The sequence below is a fragment of the Pseudonaja textilis genome, unplaced genomic scaffold (genome assembly GCF_049901715.1).
Source record: "Pseudonaja textilis isolate UNSWEBS1 unplaced genomic scaffold, rPseTex1.2 PTEXSCF28, whole genome shotgun sequence".
Taxonomy (NCBI): domain Eukaryota; kingdom Metazoa; phylum Chordata; class Lepidosauria; order Squamata; family Elapidae; genus Pseudonaja; species Pseudonaja textilis.
The window spans coordinates 387,732-410,281 of NW_028262879.1; the positions used below are offsets into that span (position 1 = coordinate 387,732).

The 22,550-nt window shown below is 41.5% G+C and overlaps 1 protein-coding gene and 1 long non-coding RNA gene across 3 annotated transcripts; both read left to right on the plus strand.

Annotated features, from left to right (window-relative positions):
- Positions 1 to 3,747: 3,747 nt before the first annotated feature.
- LOC148123647 (radial spoke head protein 6 homolog A-like) lies at positions 3,748 to 13,670 on the plus strand. The gene is made up of 6 exons (XM_087919143.1): positions 3,748 to 4,350; positions 6,503 to 6,740; positions 8,134 to 8,880; positions 11,710 to 11,839; positions 12,115 to 12,232; positions 13,264 to 13,670. Exons 2-6 carry the CDS (start codon positions 6,522 to 6,524, stop codon positions 13,478 to 13,480), a joined length of 1,431 nt encoding a protein of 476 aa, XP_087775269.1. The 5' UTR covers positions 3,748 to 4,350; positions 6,503 to 6,521; the 3' UTR covers positions 13,481 to 13,670.
- A 5,406-nt stretch (positions 13,671 to 19,076) lies between these two features.
- LOC113453459 (uncharacterized) lies at positions 19,077 to 20,918 on the plus strand. Of its 2 annotated transcripts, none has more exons than XR_015740610.1 (3): positions 19,077 to 19,360; positions 19,874 to 19,993; positions 20,778 to 20,918. It is a non-coding gene; the product is annotated as an uncharacterized LOC113453459 (long non-coding RNA). The 2 variants fall into 2 exon arrangements; XR_015740611.1 differs by having other exon boundaries at positions 19,077 to 19,201.
- The last annotated feature ends 1,632 nt before the right edge of the window (positions 20,919 to 22,550 follow it).

Consider the following 22,550-nt stretch of genomic DNA (forward strand, 5'->3'; position numbering starts at 1 on the left):
CCTCTGGCATTCACCCCTGGAGTCCAAGGTCAGGAGCGATCCACTGAAGCTCCCACACCGACCTCCAAAACAGAGCTACAAGCTTTCTTGGGACTCCTAAACTTTTATGCATCCTTTTTGCCCCATAAAGCCTCAGTAGCCGAACCCCTACACAGATTACTAGACAAAAGTCACCGTGGCACTGGGGGCACAAAGAAGACCAGGCGTTTAATGCCGTCAAATCACTACTTACGTCAGAGGCAGTGCTCATCCAATTCGACCCCAACCTTCCTTTAGTACTGGCAGCAGCGCATCCCCTTTGGAATTGGGGCGGTCCTTAGTCACCGACTCGCCAATGGCGCCAAGGCCCCATCGCCTTTTTCTCCAGGGCGCTCTCGGCCACGGAGAGAAATTACAGCCAAATAGACAAGGAAGCCCTAGCAGCTGTTGCAGCCGTGAAAAGTTTCACGAATTCCTTTTGGCCACTTCTTGAACTGGTCACCGACCATAAGCCCCTCCTGGGCCTACTGGCGGCGACAAACAGACACCTCAAGTCCTCTCCCCTCGGATGACAAGGTGGACACTTTTCCTAGCGGCCTACTCATACAAACTTATCCACCGCCGGGCAAAACTCTATCCCACGCTGGCCAGCTCAGTCGCTGCCCCTTACCCGCTCCGGCTGAAGACCCAGCTCCTGTCAATGCCATTTTTGAAATCACCCAGTTGGACCTGCCCATCACCGCCTTGACATCGCCGCCAAAACCAAGGCAGACCAAACGCCGCCCAGGTGCTCGACTGGGTGAGGAGGGGTGGCCGGGAGGCAATGTTGATAACAAATTCGCACCCTTTAAGACTCGCATGCAGGAGCTGTCCAGTTTGCAGGGTTGTCTACTGTGGGGCACTCGAGTGGTCATCCCGACCTCGCTGCGTGCACTCCGAGTCCTGGAAGCGTTGCACGAGGGACACCCGGCATTGTGAGAATGAAGGCGTTGCACGCAGCTACGTGTGGTGGCCGGGTCTAGACGAGGACATTGTCAATTGGGTAAGTTCCTGCAGCATTTGCCAGGAATCCGTCCTGCTCCCCCCATCGCCACCCCTACCAGATGGGAGAGCGCCAGCGCCCCTGGTCTAGAATCCATATCGATCTGGCCGGCCCGTGCATGGAAAGATGTTCCTAGTGGTCGTGGACGCTTATTCCAAGTGGATAGACGTGGCGCAGCTATCCACGACCACCACACTAGCAATCACCAACGTGTTAACGCGCCTGTTAGTTACACATGGACTACCCGACTCCTTGGTCTCCGATAATGGCCCACAGTTCGCATCAGTAGAATTCAGCCGTTTGCAGCCAACCTAGGCATTCGCCACATTTTCACAGCCCCATTTCACCCTGCGAGTAATGGGTTGGCTGAAAGGCCGTCAGGACCACCAAAGAGGCCCTCGCTAGGTTTGGCAGAGATGACTGGCACCACAAACTCTCACGGTTCCTGATGAGCCAGCACTCAACCCCTGTGCAGTCACCAATAAGTCCCCAGCGGAACTTCTGATGGGCCGGCGCCTGAGGACTGTATTAGATAGACTGCACCCACAATACTGCCCTGACTCTCCCTCGCTTCCACTTCAGGGGTTAGACATTTTATGTTACAGGAGCCGATATTCGCAAGGAATTTCGCTGGGGACCCACTTTGGATTCCGGGCGAGGTCATCGCCGTCACCGGGCCGAGATCGTATAGAGTCAGGCTGGAGGATGGTCGCGCCTGGAGGAGACACATAGACCAACTCAGAAGGCGCCTCAGCAACCTCGCAAACAAGAATCCAGAGTCTCCAGTCGAAGGGGGAACCGTCCCATCCGCCACCCAGCCACACCGCACCCAGTGACCAGTCTGCGCCAGCGTCGCTCCGGTCAGCCCAAACTCAGACAACAGCGCCCAGAGAGTTGACCAACGGATCCAACCCACGAGAGTTTGACTCCAGAAACCAATCCGTGGTTTCCGAGGATGCCCAGTCCAGAGAGAGTGTTGGCGACACTATGCCAGCTCAACCGTCACAGACTGATACCGAACAGTCAGACAATGTTCCCGAGTTGCGCCGCTCCGGCGCCAACACAAACCCCCATCTACCTCAAGGACTATGCGTGTTCGCATCTGGGGGAAGGGGTGTTATGTCCTGAGGACTCGAGGAGTTCTCACTCAGGTCCACTCACTTTGTGTGGGCGTTATTCCCCCATTCCCATTGGTCGGTTCTCCCCAGCAGCCAGCTATAAAAGCAGGCTGCGGGGTCCAACTGGCTGCTGATTGCTGCGAGCCAGTTCCAGGCTTGGCAAGCACGGTCAGCCCTTTATTTGTAAAATAAGGTACTGTTGCACTCATGCTCTGGTTCAGCCTCTCATTGCTCAAACTTAACAATTTTCATGTACATTGCCCTCTTTGAACTTGGGGTCGATTAATCTCCTGCCAAATGGTTAGACTGTCACCATTGGTCTTAGTTGTAGTGTCCGGGGGTGTCCAACCTTGGCAACTTTTAAGATTTGTGGACTTCTATTCCCAGAATTCTCTAGCCAGTGTGGCTGGCTGAGAAATTCTGGGAATTCAAGTCCACAAGTTGTCAAGGTCCACAAGTTGTCAAGGTTGGGCATCTCTGTTGTAGAATATTTCCTCCCCACTCCGGACTGTCAAGCAAAAGAGGAAATGCCATTTCCTTTATAAATTAAAAGTATTGCATTACAGTGGAAAATAGTTTAGTCTTTTCTAATATACTTACTGGTAAGTCTGGCAGGTAACTCAATATGTCATTTTATAAAAATTCTCTTTAAGTTTAGAGCATAATGTAAATTTTAGTCCATTTAGCCAAGTTTTTTTTATCATTATTCCATTTGCATATTGTAAGCAAAGTTTTGGCCCCTTTATCATACATTATTCTACTCCTTTTTCTCTCTCATATGTCAACAAAACATACATTTTATGTATGTTTCATATCATACATCATACATTTTTAGATACATTACAAATCATACATTTTAGCAATAACATTAGCATATCTGTAGCACCTAATTCAGTATCATCATTCGATTAATAGTTGACTGGAAACTCCTTGCAGAGTTTTGCATGAAATGGGGAAAATGCACTTGTAACAGATGGTTTTAATGATTAAAAATGGTCAATAGAAAACAGTGAGAGCTTTTTGTAACCAGAGTCTAAGAGATAATTTTATTATATCTGCTACAGAAGAAATCAGAAGCTTCTTTCTATCTTTTTATTGTTTCTCTCTGCACTTTTTAAAGTTTTTCTTCTTTCTCCCTTTATTATATTAGTGTTGTTTTTATGTTTTCTTTAAAACATTTTTTTTAAAAAAACAGTGATGTCCGGTCAACAAAGCAATCTGGACCATGCTCACAAAACAAACTCGACAATCCTGGGCAGGGGTCTCCAACCTTAGCAACTTTAAGACTTATGGACTTCAACTCTCAGAATTCCTCAGCCAGCGACTTTAAGAGTTATGGACTTCAACTCCTAGAATTCCTGGCTGAGGAATTCTGGGAGTTGAAGTCCACAAGACTTAAAGTTGACAAGGTTGGATACCCCTGTCCTGGGGGATCTGGCTTCACGCCTTGGCTAAGCCCAGCAACTGAATTTCCACACAGTGGCTGAACAACGCCCGGCAGACCCGCCCAACACGGTTTCCCAAGGCGACCCCTGGAGGCACTCTTCTTCCTCGTTAGGAGCGTCGCAGCCAATCCGCTTTCCCTAGCAACAGTGCCCGGTTGACCTTAGCAACGCTTGGCGCAAACTGCAAAAGGAGAAGTGTTTTGGCCAGGCGAAGCGCGAAATCTCGCACTCGCCCGCTTTTGCCAAATGGAAGAATCCCCTGAAGACCAGCCGGGGACCCCAACATGCCCGATGCGGACGGGGTCTCCTGCGAAGAGAGTCAGCCGCTGGGTCCGGCTCTGGTGCAGCCCTAGCAAAGTGCCGTCTACCAGCCCGAGCAGCCTCGGCTGAGCGTCTACGACCAGTAGCAGGAAGGCCGAGGCAACATCTACTAGCCCCAGCAAGCCAGAGGCACCCTCTTTCAATTGAGGGGCATCATGGCGGATTTGAGAGCTGGCGTGTCTTGGCAGCAGCTGCCACAGCAGCCACCCAGCTTCCTGGATCAGAGGCCAGGGACCACTTTCCCAACCTCGGCGTCCAGGAGCAGCCAGATCCTGCAGTCGGACAGTCACAGCCCTTATCAGCCCCAGGAACCTGGCTACCTGACCCAGCTGGGGATGATGAGTTTATACGAAGACCAAATTCCGGATCCGGGTCCTCAGGCTCTGACGATAAAGAATGCCAAAGCCTACCTGTTGTGAACCAGCGTCAAAACTGGCGTCAACTTGTGAGTAGTAGAGGAATGGAACCAAAAACTGCCTCGGCCAGGAAACCTGCACCCACAGGTGCCAGTGGTTCTCGGGCAGGGCTGTGTTAATGCCTGGGCCTGATGGACACTTGCCCCTGGGCCCCATACTAATCTGTGTACATCGGGGGTCCCCAAACTTGGCAACTTTAAGACATGTGGACTTCAACTTCCCAGAATTGAACTGGGAGTTGAAGTCCACATGTCTTAAAGTTGCCAAGTTTGGAGACCTCTGGTGTACGTTAACCCTTCAATCCACCTTGTGTCATATAAACAGAGTAAGCTATTGCTTACATTTGACTGCGTTTTTAAAAAATTAATACTAACCTGCAAATATATGTTTCATTGTATTGACCATTTTTATTCCTGTGAGTAGTTGTCATAGGGGCCTCAGTACACTGCTTTGCCCGGGCCCCTTAATGCTGTTAAGACGGCCCTGTTCGTGGGGAAAGAAAAAAAAGAAACAAGAAAAATTGCAGGCAGTGTTGGGTTTGCCTACCACACTCCGTTTAACTTTTGTGGTTGTGGGAAGCCGGCCATTGTGAGTTTTTGAGCAACGGCAGTCCAACCAGAGTTTAACGTTTGAACCAATGGGTACATTTTAGAGCTGGATTGGGAAGCGGGACCTCACAAAAAAATAAGAAATTTATACTTATGCGATTGCTGCTGCGGAAGCCCGATAAGACACTAGATGGCAGCAAAGAGATAGAGGAAACTCCAGCCTTTTAAGTCAAAACCCTGATATTTGCAACTGGATCTGATAAATTTGCAGAACCTGTAACTCCAAAAGTTACAGAAGTTGATCTTATTTACCTCCAAACTCTTTATTTAAAAATATTACTCCGTCCCAGCTTTAAAGATTATAAAGGAGCACTGAGCTTTTAAATTAATCCAAGCTGAATAATAGTTTCCAGAATTGTCACTGGATTAGTTTGCTTGAGTAAAACCTGAGTTGTGTGGCCTGTTTTTAAAATTGATACATTTTGTAGGTCTACTATACCTGGGTAGCAAATATTTGCATCACTGCTAAATGACAGCAAAGAACTTTCAGTATCTTTTTACTAAGACCTAGATTTTTGACACTCTAAATTTATTATGGCATACTTGAGGATTATGCTGTAACAAATTTAGCTCACTTCATTGGATGCATCAACCTTAAGAAATGGATTACAGACCACAAAGGCTTGTATCACTATTTATTTACAATTACATGGATATTCTGTGTTTTGTACAGGAGCTCAACACTGTACATAATGCTCCCACTTTTAGTTCTCCTTTTGAGATCAGTTGGACTGGGACAAAATTTCTGTCCAAACATCACCCCATGCTTCTGTGATGGAGGATGAACTAAAAGTTAGTCCTCCATCCTCTGAGCCCAGCATCTTGGTGATAATAAAGTTTGTAACATCTTCAGGTGTCATAGGTCTTCTCTGACAATGGTTGGTTTTAAAGCTAATGAAGTAGCATGGGAGAGGAATGAGCCAGTGATTGGTGGTCCTAGTTGGTCAATAGCAATTCTTTTTCATAATTACATAGGTGTTATGTCTCACCTTCACAAGATAGATGAGAAGTCCCAACTCCGACCAAATACAAGCAGACAAGAAGATTCAGTATTTACTGAGTTAAATTCCTTGAGCTGGCTATGTTCTTGGCAGTATCTCACACGTTGCCTGCCAAGTCCAATGAGATAACAGGAACATAAATCACTAGAGCTTTCCAGAAACAGGATACAACGAATCTCCACAGAAAAATTCACACTTTGTCCCGTGCGAAGTTCCTAGAGCAAACACACCCACTTTTATTCCCTGTGGGGTGTGTCACTAATTCAGCTCAGTCTGATTCATCCACGCCTCCTGCGCTGCATCTCACACATCCTCCTGTGACGTTGCCTAGCATCAAGCCAGCATTCGTCTGCTTGATTCTCTGTCACAGGCTGCTCCGATATGCCCTCCTCCTCCTGATTAGCCTCATGCTGTCCCTCTCGGTTATCTGCCGAAACCTGAGGCATAATCAGGGAGGAAGGCATTGCCGAAGAGGAAGGTCCTGGGGAGGAAGGCATTCCCAATTCCACCTCCACCTCATCTTCCTCTTCCTCTAAGAATGCAGACTCAGGACTCGGAGCCACAACACATAGGTATGACCATCTTTCTGACATGTTGGCAAAGATTCTGGAAGAGCGGCCTGAAAATCCAGCAGATATAATCGAGAACATCAGTAAGGATATAAAGTGTGCTCGATTCCAAAAGAAATTGGACACCCTCCGAGATGAATTTGAAAAACATCCAACATTTGAATTGGCTGAAATGTACAAAACTCTGTTCCAAAAGGCAGGTGGTGGAGATGGCGCAGATCAAAAACCAGAAGTGGAATTGGTGAGTCAGTCCAATAAAATAGTCCTTCACTTATAACCACAATTGAGCCCAAAATTTATATAGCTAAGTAAAACATTTGCTAAGTGAATTTTGCTCCATTTTGCCCTATTTTATGGGGCATGTACATGCTGCATGGTTGTAGAAAGGAGATAGATAAACAGACAAACCTTATACAGGTATTCCTTGATGTACAGACACAATTGAATCCAAAATTTCCATTGTTTTTTTTAAGTTTTTATTTCTTAAGACAAACATATACAAACAAAACATAAAAACATCTTCCATTTTATATACATTGGTTACAAATTTTTTGTGCTATCCTTTTGTAGTCATTACTCACAGTTTATATCAATTTTCATGTTGTCAAACTAACATATGCTTATATATTTATCAGTTATTAATCATCCATGACTAAACTATTTATTCCATTATTTTATACGAGATATTCCAAATTTTATTTTAAAATTTATGTTACACTTTCATCTAATGGTTATATATGTCTATGTTATATTTTATATCAATCTATTAAATTTCTATTACAAAATTATCTAGTCTATTACATTACAAAATTTCCATTGTTAAGTGAGATATTTGTTAAGTGAGTTTTCCCCCATTTTACTGTTGTTAAGTGAATCACTGGAGTTGTTAAATTAGTAAAACAGTTGTTAAGACAATCTGGCTTCCCTGTTGACTTTGTCAGGGGATTGCAGAAGGTGGTCACATGACCCCAAGACACTGCAGGCATCAAAAACCAACCATCATAAATATGAACCAATTGCCAAGCATCCAAATTTTGATCATGTGACTACAGGACGCTACAATGGTCATAGGTGTGAAGAATGGTCATAAGTCACTTTTTTCCAGTGCTGTTATAACTTCAAACGGTCACTACATGAACAATTGTAAGTCAAGTATCAGTATATCTCAAGCAGATGCATATTCATTCACAGATATATTACACAAATGATTAGGGATGAAGATAAATGTGGGATTTTCTGCATAATTTTCATCAACCATTTGATAAAATTTGTACCATGGGTTGATCATAAGTTTCATAAACTATTTGGTATGTTTGTACCATGCTGGTTAGCTTGATCAAAAACAGGTTATCTGCTACTCCAATTAACCCTATATTCAGGTAGTAGACTATATTCAGGTAGCATTCAGGTAGCATTGTACTCTTGCACGCAGTAATTTTTCAGAGTATTCACTGCAACGAACATTACATGGAAGGAAAATGTCAAGGCTATGTATTATTTGTGAGTGAATCCTATTAAATTCAGTGCTAATTTATAAGTATGTTTAGGATTGCTCCAGTAGGAATAAATGCTTATATATATAGTGAAACACTATTCCATTATTATGCTTCCTAATTGAAGGTTTTCCTCTTTAGCCAGAAACTCCTCTACCCAATGTAATGGAGACAGCTAACTATTTTGAACAGGCTGGAATTGGTTTGAGCTCAGAAGAATACTATCACATATTCCTTGCCCTCAAACAACTGGTTGCCACTCATCCAATCCAAACATGTCGCTTCTGGGGCAAACTCTTAGGTATTGAAGCCAACTATATTGTAGCTGAAGTTGAATTCCGTGAAGAAGAAAAGGAAGAAGCAACTGCCGAGGAAGGACTAAAAAAGGGAATTGAGGCCAGGGATGAAGATGAAGATGATGAAGAAGGAAAAGATGAGCCACCAAAACCCAACTACAAGCCACCACCCGTAATCCCAAAAGATGATTATCAGACCGGTGCTAATAAATACACTTATTATGTTTGCAATGAACCAGGCAAACCTTGGACGAAATTACCCCAGGTGACTCTAGCTCAGATCATGAACGCCAGGAAAATTAAGAAGTTCTTAGTGGGAAAGTTAGATGCTGCCGTTGTGTGCTATCCACCTTTCCCAGGCAATGAAGCTAATTATCTGAGGGCTCAGATTGCCCGCATTTCAGCGGCAACACAGGTCAGTCCACTCGGGTTTTATCAGTTTGGAGAAGAAGAAGGAGACGAAGAAGAAGAAGAAGGCGGAGCTGGAAGAGACAATTATGAAGAAAATCCTGACTTTGAACCCATTCCTGTGCCAGAGATGTTGGATACCCTTTCCAACTGGGTGCATCATGTACAGAATATTTTAAAACAGGTATGCTTAACAAAATCTGCACTTGTTGCTAAGTGGTGTCAAAAAAAAAAAAAAATCAGAACCCCAGAACATCAATTACAACTCTAGTAATTTTTATTTTCTTAACACATTTCAGAAAAAAAAATCTTCTGTAATTTTTCCCATCATTAAAATTAATGAACAAGGATAGAAAGCTTTATTGGTGGTGGCCTCCCTGATAATATAACTGTTTTACATGATCAATAAAAACATAAGAAAACTAATTCAAAATAACCTGTTTTCTGTTTGTGTTCTCCAAGCATTCATACTAAAAAGCATCAGAAATGGTATAATGCTGGAAATAACACAATATACTTTTGTCAAAAAGCCACTGGTTCCCTAATCTGTCAGTATTTATGTATATAGATCTTTCTATTGATGTAATCTGCCTCTCACCTGTTACCTGCATTACACAGCTAATAATATGAAACAGGTGTAAGATTCTGATAGGAAATAAGGACAAGACAATCAGCTTTACTTTATTGAACCATGCTGTGTAGTTTATTTAACCTCTGGGATTAGATATATATGGATGTTCCTGGAAATTGACTATGCCTGTTCTGAAATCAATGAAAATATTATCAGAATGATGGCAATAGGATAATAATTGTACATTCGTATGATGGTTTTACATAATTATCTTTAATGTAGTTAAATGTGGTAATATATAATGCAGTTAATGTAGATATTACATGTATGTATGTATAGTATATGTATATGTACGCTGCTCAAAAAAATAAAGGGAACACTTAAACAATATAATGTAACTCCAAGTCAATCACACTTCTGTGAAATCAAACTGTCCACTTAGGTAGCAACACTGATTGACAATCAATTTCACATACTGTTGTGCAAATGGAATAGACAACAGGTGGAAAGCAGAGGCAGTTAGCAAGACATCCCCAATAAAGGAGTGGTTCTACAGGTGGTGACCACAGACCACTTCTAGTTCCTATGCTTTCTGGCTGATGGTTTGGTCACTTTTGAATGCTGGTGGTGCTTTCACTCTAGTGGTAGCATGAGATGGAGTCTACAACCCACACAAATGGCTCAGGTAGTGCAGCTCATCCAGGATGGTACATCAATGCGAGCTGTGGCAAGAAGGTTTGCTGTGTCTGTCAGTGTAGTGTCCAGAGCATGGAGGTGCTACCAGGAGACAGGCCAGTACATCAGAAGATGTGGAGGAGGCCGTAGGAGGGCAACAACCCATCATCAGGACCGCTACCTCCACCTTTGTGCAAGGAAGGACAGGAGGAGCACTGCCAGAGCCCTGCAAAATGACCTCCAGCGGGCCACAAATGTGCATGTGGCTGTTCAAATGGTCAGAAACAGACTCCATGAGGGTGGTATGAGGGCCTGACGTCCACAGGTGGGGGTAGTGCTTACAGCCCAACACAGTGCAGGACGTTTGGCATTTGCCAGAGAACACCAAGATTGGCAAATTTGCCACTGGCGCCCTGTGCTCTTCACAGATGAAAGCAGGTTCACACTGAGCACTTGTGACAGATGTGACAGGGTCTGGAGACGCCGTGGAGAATGTTCTGCTGCCTGCAACATCCTCCAGCATGACTGGTTTGGCAGTGGGTCAGTAATGGTGTGGGGTGACATTTCTTTAGGGGGCCACACAGCCCTCCATGTGCTCGCCAGAGGTAACCTGACTGCCATTAGGTACCGAGATGAGATCCTCAGACCCCTTGTGAGACCATATGCTATGTCAGAATGTTTTTTTCTTCATCCTGATTGGTTGGGAGTCTTGTTCTGATTGGTCCCAACCAATCAGGATGAAGAAAAAACCATTCTGGCACAGTAGGCTAGCCCCAAATTTAAAACAGAAACGTCTGTGAAAGTCTGACTCACAGACGAACACAATACAGAAGCCTGATGATGGCAGATGAGATTCTGTCGAAACGTTGCTACAACTTTAAAAGCACAACTATAATGACGTGGGAAAATACCCGAACAAAGCTGAAGACCATCCATCCATCCATCCATCTATCTTATCTATCCAGTATATATACTGTATACATACTGTATATATACTGTATATATATGTATGGTATTCAGCTTTGTTCGGGTATTTTCCCACGTCATTATAGTTGTGCTTTTAAAGTTGTAGCAACGTTTCAGTAGAATGTCATCTGCCATCATCAGGCTTCTGTATTGTGTTCGTCTGTGAGTCAGACTTTCACAGCCGTTTCAGTTTTAAATTTGGGGCTAGCCTACTGCTGTGCCAGAATGGTTTTTTCTTCATCCTGATTGGTTCGGAGTCTTGGTCTGTGTTTATTGGTCTTGGAGTTTGCTGTATTCTGCTTGATTGGTGTTTCTAATATCTTCTGTCTGTTTTGTAGCGGTTTTTTTGTCTCGATTGTCTGGCAACATTATGTGTCCTGTATTGAAGGCTTTTAGTGCAGCTTGGCTTTGAGTAAACGGACGGCTATCATTTATTAAGAAGCTAGGTTTCATCTGGGTGCCTGGTTGGGGTGTGTTTGAGCTGGAGGTATCGGGGGGGGGGTGTCTGTTTGTGCCCAGGTGTTTGCTTGGCTTGTGGTGTGGAGATTTTTTTGTTTGTGAGTGCAACCTTCCAAATAATTGACAATCTGGTGGGTATATGCCCCCAAAATGATCCATACACTCAGGTATGGCACGATTTTAATATGCCAGGCAGCTTACTGAAGGTGAATAAGCCTGACTGAGGAGAGCTAAGATAAGGCACGGGAGACATCGAGTGAAGAGAAGTGTGGCATATATATGTGGCCTTGTAGGCAAATGAAACAAGTCATTGGCCTCGCTGACTGGTTCCTTTGGGTGCAGGGGCGCTGTACCTGGATTAATCCCTATCAAAAATCAGAGGAAGAGGAGGATGAAGAAGAGAAACAGGAAGAGCCAGAAGAGTTACAAGAAACAGGACCTCCTCTTCTCACACCCCTCTCTGAAGATGCAGGTACTACAGCAAAAACCTCATCTGGCTGGTTCTCTTTTCTTCTTAAGTTTTGGGAACATGGATGCTTTGGCCAGTGAGAAAGCAGGTCATGGTCAACCATGGAGTGATTTTATTAAATCAACTGATCACATGGTACACAATTAAACTTTTTAATATAAAGGTGTATTTTTCTATACACAGGACTATGGCTTCTGATCTTTTTCTGTTAGTTTATCCCAACACCATAATTGGTACAAAATATTTCTGGTACCCCAAAATCAATTTGTTCTTAACAGATATTCAAAACATCACTCCATGCTCCTCTGATGCTTCAACACATTTAGTTCCTCAATATGCCCTTGCTGTCCTTCAAGCTAACTTGTGGCCTGGAGCATACGCCTTTGCTGTTGGAAGGTAGGCAAAAAGGATCAATGCAATGTTGTGATTACTTCCAATTATAAAATCGCTGTTTTGTAATTTTCCATCTCAATCAATGGTTGGTTTACTTATTTATAGAGGACTAACGGGCACTGTTTTTATACAGTTTTCACTCAAATCAAGCCAGTGGCATCTACTGAGAAATGTAAATGTTCATCTTTTCCACAACAAAATTTGGGATCAAGCCAGGCAGTTTGGTATATGTGACTATAATACAATGCATCCTTTAGTCCTTCTTTTTTCAAGCTATAAATTATACAACTGATCTGTTAGAAACAAATTAAGAAGTGTGGGATTCACTCTCTGCCCATCAGCAAGATAACTATCTGAAAACAGGACAGAACGGGATGGGATTTGCTGTGGGAATGAGAAGCCAACCTTCAAAATAGGTTGCATCTAGCCAGTGATTACAGAAGTCCAGGAAAAAAAGTCCCCATGGGTTAAGATGCAGGGGTCTCCAACACTGGCAACTTTAAGACTTGTGGACTTCAACTCCTTCCCAGGCATATGATTTAGCCTGGAAAAATTATTAAGAGATTGCAGAGTTCCCAAAGCAATTTTCTTCATACTTTCCTCAACTTGTTCACGCTAAGGCCAAACTAGATATACGCTAATAAACATGTTTTTTGCTGCCAATTGTGTAGGCAGGGGAATACCGCTCTATGTATTTTTAAAGTTATAATCATGCATCTATTTTCTGGACTCTTCTGAACTGAAGAAAATTTGAACAGATTTTCTGCAGTGTACACAGAATAGAAAAAGGAAACAACTTGGTAAGAGAGATATATATAGAGGGGATCAATTTTTCCCATTCTGGAGCATTTCATGGTCATGTTAGCTAGAAATTCTGAGGCTTGGAAGTCCCAACTTGATTGGGAAAGAGTGATACACATTGCCTGGGGTGAAATGGGGGAGGGGGTGAGATGGGGGAGGGGCTGGAGGAAAGAGGCATCACTAATTAGATGTGCATTTTTAATAAGGTTAGAGTCTTCTGCTATTTGTTTTAGGAAATTTGATAACATTTACATTGGCTGGGGTCACAAATACAGTCCAGAAAATTTCAACCCTACCTTGCCACCTCCAGTGCAGCTTGAATATATTATTGGACCTGAAGTCACTGAAGGCCTTGATCCAACTGTGGAAGAAGAGATGGCACTCAAGGCTGCCCAAGGGGAGGCACTGGAAGCAGAAGAAGTGGAGGAAGAGGAAGACGAGGATGATTAAGCTCAAAAATTCTGTTATAATAGTTTTGTTAAGGATAAACTTTTTTACAAATGTATTCTAATACTGTATTCTGTATAATACATTGATGGTTTGTAGTAACTTTGATGAGTAAATCAAAAATAAAACTCTGAAATAGTTTTTTTTAAAAAAGAAAGCAGTTTGAAATAGCAATAAATCTCAATTTTGAATGAAATTTGTTTCCATCAGTTGTGATGTATCACCAAGATGAAAAAGAGTAATGTTTAATAGCTTATTAACTATTTTATTTCAACAAGGAAACAATTTATTAAATATGGTACTGGTGGCAATCTTAGATAACTCACAAACCTTGCTTAAAGCCAGATGCAGTAAGACAAAATGGTGATACTGTATGTTCATAAGCCAGTTTTTCACAAATATGAGATGTCAATACCATCCATGTTATTCCAAAGAAAACATATTTTACACAAATACTTGCCATCCTTATTTTCCAACCTCGTCATCTTGAACATATACATCTTTGTCCTTCCTTTCTTTTTCTTTCTTTCTTCCAAAAGCAATACATAATCAATCATAATAGCCATATTTAATTTTTGATTTCCTTACAAGGTTACTTCAGATTAATAGAGTTGGAAGGGACTTTGTAAGTCAGGGGTGTCAAACTCAAGGCCCAGGGGCAAATCCAGCCCATGGGGTGCTTAGAGCTCGCCCAGGGGACTGCCCTGGAAAGAGTGAAGAACTGGCCCGCAGTGCCTCTGCCAGCGAAAACGGACCTCCCGAGCTCCATTTTCACTGGCCGAAGGTTGCAGGAGACCATTGCAGCCCAAAATGGAGTTCAGGAGCCTGGTTTTGCTGGCAGAGTGCTTGGGCCACCACAGGCGCCCCCAACACAAGCCATGTCAAGCTGGCACTACCCACTCCGGGCCTCCAAGATCAAACCCAACCCTGATGCAGCCCTCAATGAAATCAAGTTTAACAGCCCTGTTGTAGGTCATCTAGTCCAACCCACCCCTCCCTCCAGCAGGAGACCCTACACTATTTCTGATAGATGGCAGTCCAATCTTTTCTTTAAAGCTTCCAGTGAAGAAGCTCCCACAACATCCGAAAGCAGCTTCTGTTCCATGGGTTGATTGCTCTCACTGGCAGAAAACTTCTCCTTATTTCCAGATTGAATCTCTCCTTGCTCCATTTCCATCTGTTGGAAGAAATATCAGTTCCAAGCCGGGGAAAAGACACCGGAAACGTGGAGGTGGGGCCCAACAGAAGGTATATAACGAAGGGTCTCTCAGCCCCTTGGCCCTTCTTTTCCTTCACCCAACATCCTGAAGCACTTGATGGTCGTTTTCACTTTGAAGCTCCAAGCCATGGGGGCCTGTCCATCGTGAAAGCATCTTTCCAAACAGCCTCCATGTTTCCAGTGTCTTTTCCCCCACTTGGAACTGAATCCCGAAGGATATTTCTTCCAACACATCCATCACCTGGACTACTACATTTTGTATCCCCCCACCCATCTCATTACAACCGCATTTCCATCTGACCCGTTTATGCTGATGCAACCGATTGGGCCTTCGGGGTCTCTCATCCCGCAATCCCAGATTCACGTTTGGCCGTGGTCAGTGGGAGCACCGTGGTTTGATTTAGCGAACCACGATGCTTACACTGACCATGGCTAGAGCCTGGTCCATGAACGCAGCCGTTGTTTCCAAATTCTCTCTCCAATAAACAATTTGGTTTCAGAAAAAAACTATCCTGTAATCTGCAACTCTTACACTGCAAAAACATATGGACTACACAACTTGATCAGGGCAAAACAATAGATGCAATCTACATAGACTTCTGTAAAGCCTTTGATTCAGTGGTACATGACAAACTACTACTAAAAATAAAATCCTATGGTATCTCTGGACAACTGCATAACTGGATAGAAGCATTCCTGTCAAACAGACAACAAATGGTCAAAATTGGGAGTGTCCTATCAAATTCTGTACCTGTCAATAGTGGTGTCCCCCAAGGCAGTGTTCTAGGACCAACTCTCTTCATACTCTACATAAATGACCTCTGTGATCATATTAAGAGCAACTGCGTTCTTTTCGCTGATGATGTAAAGCTGTTCAATACCACAGACAATACTGCTACCCTTCAAAAAGATCTTGACTGTGTATCAGAATGGTCAAACAAATGGCAACTTCAAATCTCAACAAATAAATGCTCTGTCTTACATATTGGCAAAAAAAATCAGAAAATAAAATACAAGCTGAATAGTCAAGATCTTGTTGACGATCCAAGCTCTGTAAAGGACCTTGGAATACTCACCTCTAATGATCTAAGTGCTAGTGCCCACTGCAACTACATAGCCAAAAAGGCATTAAGAGTTGTTAACCTAATCTTACGTAGCTTTTTCTCTGGTAATATCACACTACTAACTAGAGCATACAAAACATTTGCTAGACCAATACTCGAATACAGCTCATCAGTCTGGAACCCACATTACGTATCTGATATTAGCACAATTGAGAAAGTCCAGAAATATTTCACAAGAAGAGTTCTCCACTCCTCTACACGTTGTAGAATACCTTATGCCACCAGACTTGAAATCCTAGAACTAGAAAACCTTGAATTACGCCGTCTTCGGTCTGATTTAAGCATGGCATATAAAATCATACATTGCAATGTCCTACCTGTCAATGAATACTTCAGCTTCAACCATAACAACACAAGAGCACACAACAGATACAAACTCAAGGTTAACCGCACCAAGCTTGATTGCAGGAAATACGACTTCAGCAACAGAGTGGTCAATGTCTGGAATACTCTACCCGACTCTGTAGTTTCTTCCCCAAACCCCAAAAACTTTAACCTTAGACTGTCTACTATTGACCTCACCCCTTTCCTAAAAGGTCTGTAGGGGGCGTGCATAAGCGCACCAACGTGCCTACCATCCCTGTCCTATTGTTTCTTTTATTTTTCTTTCATTTTTCTTATATGTACTCATTTCATGTATTCATAATTATGTATACACTTTTACTTATTATCTCGTAAACAATTGACAAATAAATAAAATAAATAAATAAAAATAAATAAATTGGCAGCTGACCAAAGAAGCGGAGACACGATCGGGAACCCTGGCTCGTTTTGCAGGGTTCAAAACCCGAAGGCCTCCTTCAGCCAATCAGCGTCTGCTTTCGTGGTTCTTCGGCCTTCTAAGGCCCGCCTTTTTAACTCTATCCCCAACCGCCGTTTTTTTGTTTTTTAAAGGCAAATAATACAAAATATAGATAGATATACATATCGCCACTCATTTTTCACGTTTCTCCTTCCTGGAAGAAAAGCGACTGGAATCCATGCCACATGGACTTCTCCTCTAATAATGATTAATTCCACCTCGTTTCTTCCTTTTACAGAAGGTTGGATCCAACCTCCCTTGGAGACCCCCCCCTTTGGAATAATGGTTCAGTCCGCCTTGGGAGGAACTTGGTCTTGCCTCGCCAACCGACCAATCGGAAGCGCCCTGGGAGAAAATTTAAATACGGAAGCTGCGTTGGAAAAAGGAAAGACCTTTAGAAGCCAGGCGGCGGGATGGAAGAGGGGGCGTTACCGTTTGCGTGAGAGTGCGGCCGCTCACTGCGAGGTGGTTTTAGTTTTATTAGTATTATTATGGTTAGATAGGGGTTGCCTTTTTTTTCTAATTTGCTCTTTCGGGGTCGCCAATTTTGTAGCTCCGCTTTTCCTCCAGTTCAGTGTAGCATTTGTAGTACGGAGCTTATGAAAGTAAGCTAAAGGGAGAGACGGAGAAGGAAGGAACTGACTTTATCTAATGTAGAGGGAGGAATATTATGATGATGATGATGATGATTCTCCTTTCCAATTTTCCCTTTCATAGTACGGAACTTATGAAAATAAGTTAAATAGAGAGACAGAAGGAAGAAACTGACTTTATCTAATCTCATGTATATAAGGAGGGAATAAATTCTACACCCCCATCCTCCTTCCAGGGGTCAGTATAGTGAAATGTTTAATATTAAACTATGATCTGAATGTCTGTAGAGATTCTCGGCTTACAGAATGTAAAACCATATTTAAAATAAAAAATAAAAACCGACAAAAAGAATCAAATAAATTAATAAAGTACAATAGAACAAAACCTGGGGGGGGAAATCACCCCCCAACTCCCACCCCCTGCCCCGACAACAACAGATCACATGAGCCATTTGATGGTCTCCATCCCACTCTGGGTTCCCCAGGCCTGCTGGCAGAACCAGGTCTTCAGTGCTTTCCGGAAGAGTATTAGAGTGGGGGCCATTCTAATCTCTAAGAATAATAACAATAATCTTATTCCCATTTATAATTGAGTAAAACTCTACTCTTTCTCATGTTAGTTTACATACCAGCTAAGAGAGTGGTATGCTTTTTTGATTTCAGAAACTACAAACATTGTGTGTGGATGAGATCTACAAACTGTTAACACTCATCAAGGGGCATATTAATTTTTAAGGAAAAGGTTTCTCTTTATTCCTGAAATAATCTAATGACCTGAAAACCCGATTCATTCTTTCAGAGAAAATGAAGATCTTGTTGATGAAAAAGGACAGGTTTCATGGAAAAGTGAAGACTGCACTGTATCACAAATTTATTTTTATTTTATTTATTTATTTTATTTATTTGTCAATTGTTTACAAGATAATAAGTATAAGTGTATACATAGTTATGAATACATGAAATGGGTACATATAAGAAAAATAAAAGAAAAATAAAAGAAACAATAGGACAGGGACGGTAGGCACGTTGGTGCGCTTATGCACGCCCTATATAGACCTCTTAGGAAAGGGGTGAGGTCAATAGTAGACAGTCTAAGGTTAAAGTTTTTGGGGTTTGGCGAAGAAACTATAGAGTCGGGTAGAGTATTCCAGACATTGACCACTCTGTTGCTGAAGTCATATTTCCTGCAATCAAGCTTGGTGCGGTTAACCTTGACCAACTCGTTTGTCTTTGGTAAGCTCTTGATAACTCCTGATATGTGTATTTGTGTGGTTTTCAGCCTGAGTCTTTGTAAAGTAATAGGAGAATTTAGGAATGGAATGTCTTGATTAATTAAAATGCCATACTAAACGTAGTAACTAACCTTCTTGATCTTTGTGCATTTTATATGTGTATAGCAGATGCATACTGGCTTTTTTTTTTTTAAGGAGAAGCATTGAATATCATTCTTTGTTTTGGTAATCTGTAATCCAATCTGTTTTTCTGGTGGCTAAAGATAGCATATATGATGGGAAGATATCACTGTTCTTTCTATGCCCAGAACAGTTTGGAATCTATAACAAATTACAATATTTAGATAAAATCTTATTAGGATCAAATAAAAAGAATATCTCCAAATTCTATAAATATTCTTGTTTCAATTAGAGCAGCAAAAGGTTGCTGAGCTCTGAATCTCCCCTTTCCCAACTTCATATTTTGACATGCGTCTTTTCACATTTTTTCATCTAGATAGTTTCATTTTTCAACTGATTAGTGTTCTCAGTTCATCTAAAGATAATGAGTTGGCTATTGAAGCCATTTTCCCTCAGCCACATCCATAATATTTTATTCTTCTTTCTCTTATCCCTTTGCACCAGAGGCTTTATCAACTACCGGGATAGTAAACTCACAAGAATTCTGAAAAACTCCTTCGGTGGGAATGCCAAGACTCTGATCATTTGTACAATTACACCAGCATCTTTGGAAGAAACTCTTGGCACGCTCCAGGTAATTTTTAAATGTTCTTGTCAAAAAAAACATTTTGGGTATGGATAAGCACAAGCAGAAAGGTGCAAATAGCAGTTATCACTTCAAAACTCTATACCATAGTTACTCTTTATATGATATTATATATTCTCTCCAACTATCGTGCTATGTGGAAAAAGTGTGAGTATATTCTACTTTTATTTTGTTGATTTGTTGTAGTTTTGTTTATCTTCCAACATTGGCCTCACTACACATCATTTTCGAAAGCTTCTAGAATTGTATTGCTACTTATAGATAGATAGCTAAAGAGTATCATTGTTCTGTGTACAGGATTTGTTCGTACATAGACCTAAAATTAAGAGTGGTAGGAATTTGTGGCCTTCCAGGTGCCAGTCTATGAATTGGCCTAATGTACTATTAGACTAATTGGCTGACTGATTCTGTCTTGGAATCTTGCATCAAAGGGCAGAAGTAGCCCCCCATGGTTTTACATACTTCTCAATTTTGTTTAAACAGAATACTAATGGGGGGGGTGGGGGGAAATACTCTTTATAAAGAAAGAAATATACATTAGAGCAGAAATATCCAGTAAGAATAGCATGTTTTCAGGTTATGAATGTAATCAAGATTTTTAAAAATTATACTGATTTTTATTATATTACTGGCCTTCTCTACATATTTTGTCTCCTCTAGTTTGCCAGTACGGCCAAAAAAATGAAGAATACCCTGAAAGTCAATGAAGTTCTTAATGATGATGCTCTTCTAAAGCGATACCGTAATGAAATAGAAGATTTGAAACGCCAACTGGAAGAAGTAAGTTGCCTAATCTAAATGGATTGGATCGGTCGTTTTCCAGGCCAACAGGCCAAATCCATCAGTTAGCTTGCCCCTTGAAAGTGTCCCTGTTCAAAAAACTCATTAATTGTCCAGTTTCTTGAATGATGCATGTCACGAACTTTCAAACTCTGAACTTCATTTTCTTCCAAGAGAATAAATGTCTCGTTATGTATGTTTAGATGCTACCTACGTTTCAGTTGAATATGGCAAAAGTAATAGGACAAATAGAAAAACTGAGGGGAAAAATGCATCTAGCGATAGGAGCAGGAGTAGAGTCTAAACAGAAATTTTAAGAACCAGTGAAGAAGCTGGACAATTACTTAATAGAACTCCACAACTTATGGACTCCTGACAATCACAAGGGAAAGGGAGAAGCTTCTTATTATGTGTTAGTAATCTGTAGCTAGCTCTTTTTATTTCTCCTCTGGTGACTTTAATAATTTTATTTTTTAAAGTCACTAGTAAATTTTCCTCTTTGTTGGGGACACTGGGAAGCAGGAAAGTGTTGATCCGCTGAACATTTCCTTGACTTAGAAAGTGATTTCTATGATCTCCAGCTGAAGAAGTCAAAAATGTTCTCTTCTTCCTTGGACATCCTACCATAGATAATGTTTCCTGGGCTACCTTTTCACAGACCATATGATTGCAGCCTTAAGTTACACCCTGTAATGCAAATGTAAATGTTCAAATTCTTCATATTTATTTCCTTGCAGAACCAAAATTTCCATTTGATAAGCAGCCTTGGTATCTTCTGTTTTAGGTTTCGTCACATTCTCCTACCAAAGATCAATTAGCACAACTCTTGGAAGAGAAGAATTCTGTTCAGAAGGAGCAGCAAGACAGGATAAGAGTGCTGACAGAAATGTTGGTGACCTCATCCTCTTTTTTACAAGAGCGGGAGCTAAGGGTAAGTATGAAGATTAAATATTACATAAAATTAGAAAATATTGTTTGTTAAATATTACATAAAATTAGAAAATATTGTTTGTTTTGGAATTGTTATGCGTGGGAGGATGGGGAAAGTTTATGTAAACATAAAGAACCCCCCCCCCCAATTTTCTTAGCCTTTCAGAAGTCCATTAAGATTTAGTTTTTTATTCAGACACTGGAATGTAGTGAGTATGTCTGGAGTAAGTTGTTAGGCATCGCAAGGGTTGATGAAGAAGCCAGGTTTTGTTTAGATTTTAGTAGTAATGGCTTTTATTCTTGTGATGATATAAGAAATATGATAAATCTCAAAACAAATAGCATGTCTTAAGTTCTAGATTTTTTAAATTTTAAAAATCCCACCAATGTAAGTTCAGGGAAAATAAAAAATTGATACATAAAACATGAGATATATTTTAAGGCGATGTTGATTTACACCAGGTATGTCAAACTCTATTTCATTGAGGGCCACATCAGGGTTGTTTTTGACCTTGGGGGTGGGGAGTGTTTTTGCTTTTAGTTTGTTTTGCTAGCCCTTTGCCAGCCAAATGGAGCTCGGGGGAGCTGTGCGCTGCCTCCTACAGTCTTCTGCCAGTGAAAATGGAGCATACGCCCCCCCCCCGCTCCATTTTCACTGGCAGAGGCACCATGGGCTGATTCTTCACTGTTTCCAGGGCAACCAGATCTAAGCACCCCGCAGACCTTGAGTTTGGCACCCCTGATTTAGACACCGAAATAGAAAAAATATAGGAAGCCTTCTTTCTCATCTTAGTGATAACATGAGTAGTTGCAGTTGTATGAAATTGTATTTTTGATGGTTCTGCAACTGTTTGAGAAAATAGTAAAGACTCTTAAATCAAGCTCATCTTCTGCTATCTTCATATAAACAGTCTTCGGTTGACAATTCTTATTTGTTAGAACTCTTATCTATGTTTCTCAAGCTTATACTAATAGCATATATCACAAAACTTAAGCATTGCTTGTCAGGCTGCTCTAAATTAAGACTAGTGGGTCATAATGTTAGGTGCTGTTACATTTACATGCTCTACACCTTCCCTGCCAAAGACTTTTCAAAATCAACATTGCCAATATTTTTCCCACTGTAACAGTTTCTGCTAGAGTTCCTGATTCTACAGAGAACAAATTTAAACTCATTGTATTTATAACAGGTATAATGTACCTAATTATATCAAGTCCTTTCTCAGATAGGTACAGGTGTATTAAGATTTCACATCTCAAAATTCCTCAACCTGCCTGCTGGCCAAGAAATTCCCACCATGTTTGAAATGTGGGAAAGCTTGGCCAACATATTGTTTACGTGTATGCTTATTTTTATTTTATTCTTAATTTAAGGCTAATAAGAAGAGGCGTGTGACCTGGGCCCCTGGGGTTGTAAGCCAAGATGGGGGAATGCATTTTCCTAGTAGATCTAAATGCTTTAAAACTTGTGTCATAGAGATGGAAGAATGTAAGTTCTTTTCCTAAGAAAATTTATTTATTTATTTGATTTTATTATTTGTCAATTGCTTACAAGATAATAGGTATAAGTAAAAACATAGTTATGAATACATGGATACATATAAGAAAAATAAAAAAATATATTAAA

Bases quoted from the DNA above. Each gene is read 5' to 3' on its own strand.
- LOC148123647 (XM_087919143.1), top strand. From the start codon at position 6,522: ATGTTGGCAAAGATTCTGGAAGAGCGGCCTGAAAATCCAGCAGATATA. The intron at 8,881-11,709 runs GTATGCTTAACA...CTTTGGGTGCAG, and splicing joins TACAGAATATTTTAAAACAG to GGGCGCTGTACCTGGATTAA. The intron at 11,840-12,114 runs GTACTACAGCAA...TGTTCTTAACAG, and splicing joins ACCCCTCTCTGAAGATGCAG to ATATTCAAAACATCACTCCA.